The 12042-nt window shown below is 58.0% G+C and overlaps 5 protein-coding genes and 2 non-coding genes across 7 annotated transcripts; 3 read left to right on the top strand and 4 right to left on the bottom strand.

Moving 5' to 3' along the window:
- Positions 1-119: 119 nt before the first annotated feature.
- ADH1_2 (alcohol dehydrogenase) lies at positions 120-1953 on the top strand (the record flags this gene model as incomplete). The annotated part of the gene is made up of 6 exons (XM_028622789.1): positions 120-278; positions 561-811; positions 1011-1417; positions 1512-1672; positions 1734-1831; positions 1893-1953. The coding sequence occupies 6 exons, from the start codon at positions 120-122 to the stop codon at positions 1951-1953; spliced, it is 1137 nt and encodes a 378-aa protein (XP_028476682.1).
- Positions 1954-3289: 1336 nt separating this feature from the next.
- On the bottom strand, positions 3290-4067 carry EHS24_007421 (uncharacterized protein; the record flags this gene model as incomplete). Its single annotated transcript, XM_028622788.1, has 3 exons — positions 3290-3404; positions 3458-3597; positions 3651-4067. The coding sequence occupies 3 exons, from the start codon at positions 4065-4067 to the stop codon at positions 3290-3292; spliced, it is 672 nt and encodes a 223-aa protein (XP_028476681.1).
- Positions 4068-5037: 970 nt separating this feature from the next.
- EHS24_007420 (uncharacterized protein) lies at positions 5038-6791 on the bottom strand (the record flags this gene model as incomplete). Its single annotated transcript, XM_028622787.1, has 2 exons — positions 5038-5819; positions 5891-6791. The coding sequence occupies 2 exons, from the start codon at positions 6789-6791 to the stop codon at positions 5038-5040; spliced, it is 1683 nt and encodes a 560-aa protein (XP_028476680.1).
- A 467-nt stretch (positions 6792-7258) lies between these two features.
- On the top strand, positions 7259-8502 carry EHS24_007419 (uncharacterized protein; the record flags this gene model as incomplete). Its single annotated transcript, XM_028622786.1, has 3 exons — positions 7259-8296; positions 8335-8425; positions 8462-8502. The coding sequence occupies 3 exons, from the start codon at positions 7259-7261 to the stop codon at positions 8500-8502; spliced, it is 1170 nt and encodes a 389-aa protein (XP_028476679.1).
- A 143-nt stretch (positions 8503-8645) lies between these two features.
- On the bottom strand, positions 8646-8731 carry EHS24_007418. Its single transcript has one exon. It is a non-coding gene; the product is annotated as a tRNA-Ala (tRNA).
- Positions 8732-9070: 339 nt separating this feature from the next.
- On the bottom strand, positions 9071-9153 carry EHS24_007417. Its single transcript has one exon. It is a non-coding gene; the product is annotated as a tRNA-Met (tRNA).
- Positions 9154-9856: 703 nt separating this feature from the next.
- ITR2_1 (myo-inositol transporter) lies at positions 9857-11761 on the top strand (the record flags this gene model as incomplete). Its single annotated transcript, XM_028622785.1, has 6 exons — positions 9857-10012; positions 10112-10290; positions 10336-10981; positions 11020-11159; positions 11209-11348; positions 11400-11761. 6 exons carry the CDS (start codon positions 9857-9859, stop codon positions 11759-11761), a joined length of 1623 nt encoding a protein of 540 aa, XP_028476678.1.
- Positions 11762-12042: the final 281 nt, after the last annotated feature.

The following is a 12042-nucleotide window of genomic DNA, read 5'->3' as shown; positions in this document are numbered from 1 at the left end:
GAAATGGTATATATTCCAGGACCCAGTCGACGCTTCTGTCTCCATCAGCTCCCCAGCTTCCACAACACCAAAACCCTCTTACCTTTACCAACCTTACCCAACCCAACCAATCTACCACAATGACCCAGGTCGGAAACGAGCCCATCCCCAAGACCCAGCGCGCCGCCGTCTCGGACGACCCCTCCGGCTTCAAGATCAAGGAGATCCCCGTCGTTCAGCCCGACCAGCTCGAGCCTGGCCGTGCCCTCGTCAAGGTCCTCTACTCTGGTGTCTGCCACGTAAGTACTCTTGTTCTCTACCCCCCAACTGGACGCTTGTCCTTGCTGGTTCCCACACCCCCGAGTTGAGGTTGTAACACACCTCGTGACGTACAACTGCGGCCGTGCCTGTCGGCCGACGCAGTTTGCCTCGTGCTGGACCAGCCGGGGTTGGGCCAGCGAGCAGCTGTCTCTCGGTAGCGATGGGGACCCTGGATCAATTGGATCTTGGGACATCCTTTTCAGCTCCACCACACACATGTCGGCCTACCGCACCTTTACACAGGCTGACAAGCTCTCCAGACCGACCTCCACGTCATCAAGAACGAGTGGCCCGTCCACCCCGAGCGCCCTTGCATTGCTGGCCACGAGGGCTCCGGCATCATTGTCGCCATCAACGACGCTACCTCGCAGTTCAAGGTCGGCGACAGGGTCGGCATCAAGTGGATCGCCACCTCGTGCAACGAGTGTGACTTCTGCCTTGCTGGCAACGAGCCCCTCTGTCTCCAGGCCAAGTGCTCTGGTATCAACGCCCAGGGATCCTTCATGCAGTAGTGAGTACACAAACGTTGAGCAAGCCCATGCTTGCGAACAAAGGGCGCCTCCCCGCATAGAACGGGCGCGCCTCCACCATCGGACAATGGACCCGGTGACGTCCATGACGCCAGTGGCGCACCCTTATCCGGCGACACCCACCGATGCCACCGATGTGGCTCTGTTCGCCGAAAGACATGCCCGCTGACAACCCCATAGCTGCCCCGCCTACACCTCGCAGCTCACCCGCATCCCCGACGGCCTCGACATGGCTGAGGCCGCCCCCATCCTCTGTGCCGGTGTGACCGTCTGGAAGGCCCTCAAGAACTCCAAGGCCCGCGCCGGCCAGTACGTCTGCATCCCCGGTGCCGGTGGTGGTCTTGGCTCGCTTGCCCTCCAGTACGCCAGGTACATGGGTATCTCGACCATCGCCATCGACTCGGGCGCTGAGAAGAAGGCCCTCTGTGAGAAGTACGGCGCCTCGGCCTTCATCGACTTCAAGGAGGTCACCGACATTGTCTCCGCCGTCAAGGCCGCCACCCCCGACGGTCTCGGTCCCCAGGCCGCCATTATCACCTCCCCCAAGCCCGAGGCCTACCTTATCGCCATGGAGTACATCCGTCCTGGTGAGCATATTGTGCCTTGCTTGACAAGAGCGCCCAGGTCCCCCTTGCTTTCAAAAGCGGCGGCTTTTCATTGTCGAAAAAACTGACCCCCCAGGTGGTACTGTTGTCGCTGTTGGTCTTCCTCCTGCTGGCGCATATGTCAAGGCCGACGTATTTTTCACCGTGCTTCATAACAAGAACCTTGTTAGTTCGTACGTGGGGAATCGTTTGGACGCCAACGAAGCTCTGGACATCGTCGCGAAGGGCCACGTTACGGTATGTTGGCGAAGAACTGGTCAAAATCGACCGCGGAAATTAAAACTGACGCCCCCCTTAGTGCCCGATCGTCGTCGAGCCGTTCGACTCTCTCGACTCGTTCTACACCCGCATGGCCCAGGGTACCCTCGCTGGCCGCGGTGTCATTGACCTCTGGAAGTAAGCCTCTCATGGCTTCTATCCTCCCCGCTTTCGCTGCGCCGCTGCGGTGTAGTCGCAGCAAGCGATTGGGTTTTAGGAAAAAAAGGAACGGGAAAATCAGATCAGAAGGTGGTCCGTAGCTCAGCAGTGGATGCAGGTGTTTCACTCGACTGTTTAGGTGCATCCAGCCAGTAGCACTGACCTTGTCATGTACTGACGGGGATGGAGGGACGGTTGTGGCACTCACTAACAGTGCCACCTCGACGCTGATCTGATCTCAAAGTGGCGGGTAATTTACCGATTATGCCGACAGCACCACCTTGCGCCCGGAATGATCTGTGGTATGTTGGATGTCTTGTTCTGCATGGGGCTGATACTGTGGGAAAGGAAGCCCAGCGACACAGAGCGTCAAGGCTTCAAGGTCTCCGTGGACGCGTCCCTGCCACAAGGGCACCGAGGAGGTGGGGGCAAGGGTGGACGCCTGCAGTTCGGGGAAAATGACCGACATCCGAAGTAACCGATGTCTGGCTGTCGGCCTACGTGAGACACATACCCTCCCCTGCAGGAAGCTCAAGACTCTGCTATGCAAGGAGATGGTCTGGCGGGGAAGAGAGAGATGCAATGGTGAGTGTACCGGGTGCGAATGGTGCATTGTGTGGGATGCTATATACCACCCAGCCCATGACCGTTCGGGTCGCTCGTTCACCTTCGCATGTGGCTTTTCGGTCTCCTGACGCCCAACAATCTACAGACCCACCCTAGAACGTCCCCGGTTCGGCCGACTCTCCGTCCATGGGAGCACAAGCAAGTATATGAGCATGGTGTTGACATGCACAGTCATGCGGTGTGGACCTGCACGGTCGCAGTGCACGCATTATCCCTGCTGATCTGGGAAACGGGACTCCAAGGGCTGCTGTCTGGACAGCGGTGGCTTAGTGCAAAGTGGGATAGAAACAGAGCACATGAAGGCTCGATTTAACGGGCTGGGCTATGGCGGGTTGGTGGAGTTACCCTCTGCGGCTAGCGACGACACACCGAAACCCAGACCACCTAAGGGGGTGGGGGTGTTCCATGCATGTCCCAGCGTTGCGCAACGGTCAGCGTACAGCGTGTAAGAGAGAGGTCATTCTGTGTAATCCTATGGTTTCATGACACCTAGCTGTAGAGCGAGGGCAAAGTGATGGCCGTCGACAGAGGTCTTTGGTGGGCAGGGATTGTGCTGCGTCCAGGCATCCCGCGTCCCAAATCCTATGGCTCCTTTCTCTCAACGCTGTTCTGTTCAACAACAGCATTTATACTCGTACGACTCCTATATATACACAACGAAACGTATCTTTCATAATATGCACAAAGGTGTGAGGTCAGGTGTCGCTCTGGTTGTCGCTGGCGTTCCACACGAATAATGGTTCGTAGGGGCAGTCGGTACCAGTGTCCTCGCCGGTGTAGGGTGGGATCGCATTCATTTCGATCTGGCGCTTAGCCGCTCGCGTTAAAGGTCGCGTCGACGTCTCCGCTGGGGCTTGCGTTGGGGCTTGCGTTGGGGCTTGCGTTGGGGCTTGCGTTGGGGCTGGCCGCAAGGTTGGCAGCAACTCTGGCGCAAACTGTTCTATCACGGACCACGGCTGTAGGCCTGTCATAGGACACTCATCGGCTTCGGATTCGCCATATTCGGAGGCGAGCGGGGACAGGCAACTGCCCCCGTCCTGCGGCTGCAGAGCCTCCTCATATGCGGTGGCCGTGCCAGGCCGCTGCCCAACAAAGGCATCTATGGCACGCTGGAACTCCTGTGACAAGTCAACACCGGCCGAAATAGCAGTCTCGCTGAGGGTAGACTCACGTCCTCGTCTTCGATCGGGGTTAGGCCACGGTCGGCGCGCTGGCTGATTAACTCGGAGAGCCGAAACAGCGTCTGAAACTCTGGCGACGGAACGAAACCTGGGTCGGTGAACTCTTCAATGGGGCGTTGCTCGTTGTGTGGTGGAGAAGCGGCGAGCACACCAGCGCCATCCGTGGGTGTGTCACCATTCGTTGAGAGCATGTCCTCGTCATCGGGTTGGCTGATGTGGTCGCTACCGGGAGACTCGGGGCAGTGAGGATCAGCCCCCTTGTGGGCAGACGCGTCGACGATGGCCGAGGAAGACGTCTCGTCGGTGTCGGAGGAAGGGGGTGGTTGAGTGGACGAGTCACCCGTCAGGCCCTGGCGCTTGCCCGATGCATCCTGTTTGGGTTGTGATGGGCGCTTGTCGCCCACCATCTTGACGGTCGTTACACTGGATGGGGGCCAACGACGGAAAACCGAGAGGGGATGAAGAGTAGTGTCAAGAAGAAAGCGACGCGTGCAAAAGGCGGCAATTTGAACGGGTGGCGAGAATACTGCCGTGTGTGTGGCCCTGTCGTTTGTGGGTCTGTGGCCTCTGTGGCCCGTCGCAGAACAACCATGTGCGCATATGCGCCGACCAAACGCGACGGAGGTGAGAGGTCGCGAGGTAAGCAGCCGCGCAGTGGTGCATGAGAACTTTTGATGGGGCGAGGAAGAGTATGGCTACAACCCCCTCTGTGCCTCAGTTGTTGGCGTGTTCGAGCCGGGGAGGTGTGTGGGACAGGGCGAACGACGGAGGACACTGACGTCTGTCCTGTCCATGTCGAGCTCCCCTTGAGCGCCCAAGAACATATACGTTCCAGCGAGCACCAAGACCAAGGCTCCGACATGACGCATTTGCGAGGCGAATACCCCCCTTTGTGTGCACAGCCAACCGCCAATGCGAATCCAAGAGGATTAGAGGCCATGGCTACGGCCGAATGATCTGGTGTACACACATCTCTCCCGCCGTTGGTTATATGGGCACAGTCCGACATGTGGGCGCAGGGAAGACGTAGACGTGAGAACACGTGAGAAGACGCGAGAAGACGCGACATGCGAAGGGGTTCTTGCGCCAGTTCCCCGTGATTCTGAGGTGCCGTGTGATCCCATGACGTCCAGAACATTGACCCACAGCAGCTCACAGCACACCAACACCGACAACCCACATATCCATTCGCGCTCGTGCTATCCATTCACCATCACAACCATGCCCGCAGGACAAACCCCTGTCATGGTACGGTCCGAACCCAGGACATAGAGGTTCGGATGGAATTTATACATATTCAGGTTGAATCTATGTATATTGATCCCTAATAATATGCCTAATAATATGGCTTGAGGTGATGTCCCGACTGTGACAGAATCACAAGTCGGGGACGGGCTCGCTGTCCCACTCAGGGATGTCGTTTGTGAACTCGTGGATATCCTCGTCGTCACGCATGGCCGCCGCTGCAGTAGTCGAGGGTCCTGGGCCCGCGAGAGACGATGAGGCTGCCCACTCGCCGTGCTGGACAAACGGATCGAGTGGCTTGTGTCCAAGTCTCGACTTGCGGAAGGTTCGCTGGTTGAGGGGGGGCGGTGGTGTGTCGTAAGTTCTGGAGCTTTGATCGCCGGCGGCAACACGCTTGCGAGAGCTGGCGGACTCGGCCTCGACAGCGTGGGTCTCCGTCTCGGTGTCGGTGTCGGCCTGGGCGGCTTCCTCGGCCGCCCTGCGCTTGCGGCTGACGCGACCCTTGGGCTGCACTTTTCCGGCGTAGTGGGCCGCGAGGCGCTGCGCGAGGAACCCTTGGTTGCCGTGCTTGTCCGCCACGTCGTTGTAGCACGAGATGCGCAGAGTCGCGCACAGCTCAGTGAGCTCCTCCTTGGTCTTGAGAAGAAAGTGAGCTTTGCTGTGTAGCGCGGGCACTCGGCCGAGAATGGCAGCCTTGTGGGCGGACACGGGCGTAGAGGCGGCAGTCAACGGCAGCTTGCGGAGCTCGACCTCGATCGCTGTCGGTCCAGCTCCCTTGAGAATGTCGGCCACGACATCCGCCTTGAGGTGCGCGGTCGTGCCAGTCTTGGTCTTGATGTGAAGGGCCTTGGCGACGGCTTTGAGCTGGCGGAGGTACAGGCCGTCGAGCTTTTCCTCCAGACTCCGGTGGCGAACTTGGCCACGTCGGTCGCGGGAAGAGCGAGTCGTGACATGTCGCCATGCGTCAACGGCGCCTGAGGCTCACCGCGCTGACGGTAGACGAGGGTGATGCCATGCCTCGAGATAATGTGGTCCGGCAGGTCGGTAGCACATAACAGCGTGGCGGGAACAGGGCACGTGGGGAATGGGCAAGGGTGGCGGGCGTCCGGGTCCTCCATGTGGAGCTTGAGTACGTGTTTGTTCATGTGAACGGCCCAAGCGGTTGACGTTGTGAACATGTTCACACGGTCATGAGCAGGAATTGAGGCATCTTGGAGGCAATACCTGCACACGTTCATGGACGATAGCGACTTGTCAACGGCGTCAAAGGCGATGGCGCGCGCGTCGGCCGTCAGCGCAGCGAGAATGGCCGCGAGGTCCTGAGCCGAGTGCTCGTTGATGGCTGCTTGACTAACCGCCCAAACCGAGTAGGCTTTGCAGTACAACGTTGATGACGGGAGACTGGAGACAGTGCGGACAGCGACCATGCCATGAACCGTCTCAAAGTGCTTCGAGCCGTTCTCGTCATGCAGAGGCACACCGCACAGTAATCCGTTGTCCAAGCGGATCTTGCAGATTGTTGCCGAACGATGTGTGTACAGGTGGACGGCCAACGCAGTGGCGTCCGAGAGATTGGCTTTGCCGCAGCCCTCGAACGGGCACTGGGACAGGAGCTCGTTGTCGACAGCCAGCTCAAATGCCCCCCCAATTGCTTTTGGCCGACGTAGTTCTTGTCGGATATCGTCCTCTTGCCCCGGGAGAGTGTTGCGGTATGATACTGGCCACGAGACTGTCGTCGACGTGTCGCCGCTTTGGGTGGCAAGTGCGGCGGCGCGAGAATTGGCCGGCACGGCCCGAGACTTGGTGTGTGTGGTCGCCGGGGGCGGGGATGTGGTTGGTGCAGAGGCCGTCGGACTGGTGCCAGTGGTGTGGCTGCCAAACTTCATCATGCAGGGGGAGTGTGTTGTTGCAGTGGACATGTAATGCCAATGGAGTGGTGGTTGTTGTTAAAGACACTTTGATGGTATGGCCATGGTACTGTCATGCACATGCCTTAGCGCGGATGATCTGGGAAACGCGACACACACGACTACTGCGCTACTGCCATGCTGCCAACGTGTGAGGAGGCGCGGAGGGAAGGACGTCAGTGTTCGGGGTTTGTCCCGACAGTGAGCTGTCCGGTTCGGACGTCCCCGCAGTCTTATCTGCATCTGTTGCTGTGGCCATTCCAGTGCAACACACTCCCCCGCACTCCCACGTCACACAACTCCCACGTCACGCATCCCTTGAAGGGATCTTGTTCAAGCGAGGAGTGTGTTTGTCCGCTCACTGCGATCGCTGCGCCCCTGTAGCTGGTTCCCATTCTTGTGACCATTGTACTGACTTTATCATCTTCGCACCCTTCCACCTGACCATGTCGATCCTCGGTCGCAACCTGGTCCGCTCTCCACCACCCTTTGACGAAAACTCTCTGCCACCAGCGACGGCACACCTTCAACTACCTCAGACCCCCGTCCCCCGGGTCCAAACTCCCGACCAAGTTGACCGCGATTTTGACGACTGGACGGTCCGAACGGTCGCTGTACCGACCGCGACCAACACCTCAGCAGCGCCAACGCCCGAACTGGAGCCAATCCAACTCCCACCTATTCTGAAGCAAGACAGCGACCCGTTCGCTACCCCTCCCACTACGCTCCTTACGCCCATCAATGCCGATTCCCACAGTGCGGAGACAAGCACAAATCCCATCCTCTCCGGAATGCTGGCACCGCGGGCACCTCCCCTTACTCCTGGGTCACCTCCTCCCAAGGCCCACGGGGCTAACTCCGAGTTTGACTTTGAGAGCGTGCTCAATGTCGACCTCCAGGGCAACGCCAAGAAGGCAGAGTCGTTTGCGGTTCCCACAGACACGTATCCGGTACCCACAATCACTGCCACAGCGGCTACGACAGGGCCGGCGAGTGTTGGTCACAGCAACGGGCCGGTCAACATCGCCAATGACCTACAAGCCGTCTACTCCATCTTGGTGGACATGCACGCCCGCAGCCATGCCCACCACGACACCCAAATGCAAGCCAACATCAACATTGCCCACCGTATTGACGCGCTTGCCGCCATTGTCACCCTCCAGCCGGGCCCCTCCTCACCTCCAGGTGCGGTAGACATGCGCATCGCGCCCCTGGTAGCCGACGTTCGTGATGCCCGGGACCAGCTCCTTGCGATCCTTGGGCGACTCGAGGCGACCAATGGTGGGCGGTATGGCTGGGGTTCATCCAACCATGGCCATGGTTACGATTTTGAACATGTTCAAACTTCCTTTGAGAGGTTGACCTTTGAGAATCATAGACTCCAGGCCCAGTACGAAAGTCTCCGGCTCGACTATGATGACCTGCAGCACGAGTATGACGCTTTCAAGGTGGCTCAGCGCCAGAACATTATCAGTCCTGTATCGGTAGGCGGGGAATTACACGGTGAGGCACTGACAAGCAGGAATCGGTAGAGGATCGTCAGCACCAGATTGTCAACTTGCCGGGTGGGCAAGCGCAACCGCCTCAGACCAACAGCAACACGCAGAGGAATGGTGAGGCCCAGTTTGGTTGCTAGACTGACCCCAAAGGTGTACAGAGACGCAAGTGGTGGAGACTGTGGCGCAAGTAAACGTAGTCGGCATGCAGCAAAATTTAGAAAGGGCCAGGGCGAGCACACATGTAATACATCACTGACACCCGGTCCACCACCCAGTTGCTCCTTTCACCATTTGCGACCCCAAAAAGGTTGCCACGAAGGGCAAAAGATAGATGTGGACGAGTTAGGAATCGAACCAAAGACCTTGTCAAGTAGGGTAGAAGATGCTAATGACACGCTCTACCAACTGAGCTACACGCCCGAAGATGTTCATGATTTTTCTGGCCGACGAATCATCTGGCCTCTTTCCCCCGCTTCCAAGCGCTTGATACGTTGCCATCGTCCACAGGAGGATGCACCAGATACTTATCCATGAGCATGCAGTGTTCTGAGACCGTGAGAGCTCCTGCCGGCCGGCATGTCGATGAAAACCACAGTAGAGGGATAAAAATACGAGGTAGTGGCGGCGCCGATCCCAAAGTGGCGAAATTGCGCCCCGCTTGTAAACCACCTACATCTTCCTCTGACTCGCTACACTCGTCACCGCGTCACAATCTCCATCCATGAAGCTCAAAAGTGTATGCAAGGAGCGCAAAAATACTATCGCCACCTCGTTTCGATCGAGGGATCTCCAGGTGATCACAAACGTATGAGCCTGGCGCTTTCCCACTAAGCCATAGCGATTTCTGATATTGAACTTGTCGAGCAATGAACACAGCATGACTGGACGTCAAAGACCTGCTTCAACGCGTCATTGTTCGCTTCATTGTCGTGAATCTGAGCGCGAGGTGGCTAGTTGAAGTCTTCTTATGCTTATATCGCAGGCCAAGGCCATTCCATTGCCGTCAGATACCGAGTGCCGACAGCTCCCGGAGTCAAGTCCGCTTCGTTGATGACGAGTCGGTTGTGGACGGTACACGTGCCCACCGGCACCTTAATCCGCCCGGTCTCATGTATAGCTCCTGCGTGCCTTTGAATTAGGTCAGAGGTGTGCTATCTTGGTGGGCATGGTGACCGTTCTCTGAGGTGGAGCAAACGGATTTCAGGAACTCCGCTTCCTCTTGTCGGACTTGGGCTCCAGAGTCAGTCACAACATCTCCGTTCCGGGGTCCCGGGACCCCCGGCGCCACCCCCGCTGTGGAGCCTGTCCACATTCCTCCACCGTCGAGGTAGAGGTACCGCTTCTGTTGCTCAACGCCGAGGGATACGACAACCACAGAGTTGTGAAACTCACTGAAGATTGTACATATATCGCTCCACCATCTGGTCCCAATATCCCAGCACCGGCCTACTGGATTGGGACCAAACCACCACCTCACCAACACCACCACCACACTACCCAACGCCGACTTCCTACAGCTAAACCTCCAGGCCATCTCTGCGAGTCATGACCATTACGGCTTCGACCCCACCACCGGCAGCTGAGGCGCCACAGTTTGACAGCGCGCTTGAAAAGGCGACAGTTGCGCACGTTGAGAATGTCTACACCAAGAATGTCGGCCATGACGACGACGCTTTGGCAGTCGGCGAGCAGAAGGAAACTGTGAGTTGACATCTTTGGGTGTGTGACTCCGGATCTGCCCTGCCGGCTATCGGGATCTACGTCTCCACCCGCACCATGGACGGTAACTGACGGCGGCAGCTCAACGCCCTCACCATTGCGCTCTCGGCCACAGCAGCCGTTTCAGGCTTTTGCTTCGGTTACGACACGGGCGTCATCTCCGCATCCCTCGTATCCATGGGAACTGACCTGGGCCATGCGCTCACTTCGGTCGAGAAGGAGTGGATCTCCACAGCCACCAGTGTTGGCGCGTTGATCGGGTACGTTGGCCTGTTTCCCTATCGAGCGACAATCTGACGGTCCAGTTCTCTCGTTGCCGGCTGGCTTACCGACCGTATCGGTCGTAAATGGGTTCTTGCAGTCGGCGACGTGTGGTTCATCGTGGGCGCCATCCTCATCTGTTCGGGTTTCAGCGTTGCCCAGGTTATCGTCGGTCGCGTTGTCCTTGGCTTTGGTGTCGGAACTGCCGCTGCCATCGCCCCCGTCTACATTGCCGAGCTCGCGCCAACAAAGTACCGCGGTATGCTGGTCACCGTTCAGGCCATGTTCATCACTGGCGGCCAGTTTATCGCGTACTGCATCGGTATCCCGCTCACGGGCCACCACGGCTGGCGCATCCAGTTTGCCATCGGTATTGTCCCCGCCTTGGCACAGGGTATCATGATTCACTTTCTTCCCGAATCGCCGCGTTACGATGTCCTCAAGGGCCGTGTTGAGAGCGCGCACAAGACTCTCCGCAAAGTCTACCCCAAGGTCTCTGAAGACTACCTCGCCATCAAGCTCGCTGCGCTCGAGGAAGTTGTCTCCGCTTGCCGCGAGTCGGACCTCGGCCAGGCCTCCACCCTCCAGCAGTGGAAGATTGTCTTCAAGGAGGGTCGCTACCGCCGCCCTGCGCTCCTTGCTCTCGGTGTCGGCATCTTCCAGCAGCTCTGTGGCTTCAACTCGCTGATGGTGGGTTACATGTACGAGGTCTCGCGCTAACTCTACAGTACTACTCTGCTACCATGTTCAAGGAGGCTGGGTTTGACAACCCCACCGCTACAGGCCTGATTGTCAGTGGCACCAACTGGTTCTTCAGCATCGTCTCCATGATGACCAGTGACCGTGTTGGCCGCCGTCGTCTGCTCCTGTAAGTCGACTGCTTCTGCAGCGAGAACACAAACCTGACAGTCACCCAGCATCACCTACCCGGGAATGATCCTTGGCCTCGCTCTCGCTTCCGTTTCCTTCTGGAAGATGACCCAGTCGACTGGAGGCCGTCTCATCGACGGCGCAACCTACCCCTTGCAGTGGAGCAACATGATGCTGGGCATGATGGGTACGCCGCCGCACTCTCCTTTGTGAACTCTCATATTGACACCCCCTGCAGTCATCTTCATCGCATTCTACGCGACCGGCAGTGGTAACATCACCTGGACCGTCTCCGAGTTCTTCCCTCTCGAGCTCCGTGGTCTCGGCGCCTCGATTCTCGCCGGTGGCGTCTGGGCCGCCAACATTGTCATCTCGTCGACGTTCCTGACCATGATGAACGCGATTGGACCCACCGCCACCTTTGCGCTGTACGCCGGTATCTGCGTCCTGGGCCTCATCTTCATCTTCTGCTGCTACCCCGAGCCTGCGGGTCTCAGCCTCGAGGAGCTCGAGGAGGTGTTCCGCAGCGGCTTCGGCGTGCGCAAGTCCAAGGAGATCCGCCAACGGCACAAGCAGGCTCTCCAGGCTCAGAGAGAGTAGTGGTGTGTGCGCTTGTCGGAACGGGATGTCGATTGTGGGGGTTTGGGTATCGTCTTGTGGGTTGTTTTGTTAGGAAGAACGCGAAATGCATCAAAGTTTGTGATTTTTGTTTATTTTGAACACAATATTTCGGATTTTTTCACGCTTGTGTAGCCCACATGCAGATCACAGCTCCACCGGGTGCACCGTGCATAAGAAGCAAGACTCGGGGGGGCAACCCCTTGCCCTACCTCCTGCACCGCATTGCTTTCCAATGCACTTTCGCACACTACTTGACTCGA

This window comes from Apiotrichum porosum, assembly GCF_003942205.1.
Source record: "Apiotrichum porosum strain DSM 27194 chromosome Unknown scaffold_5, whole genome shotgun sequence".
NCBI classification, from domain to species: Eukaryota; Fungi; Basidiomycota; class Tremellomycetes; order Trichosporonales; family Trichosporonaceae; genus Apiotrichum; species Apiotrichum porosum.
This window is presented reverse-complemented; position numbering and strand designations above follow the sequence as displayed.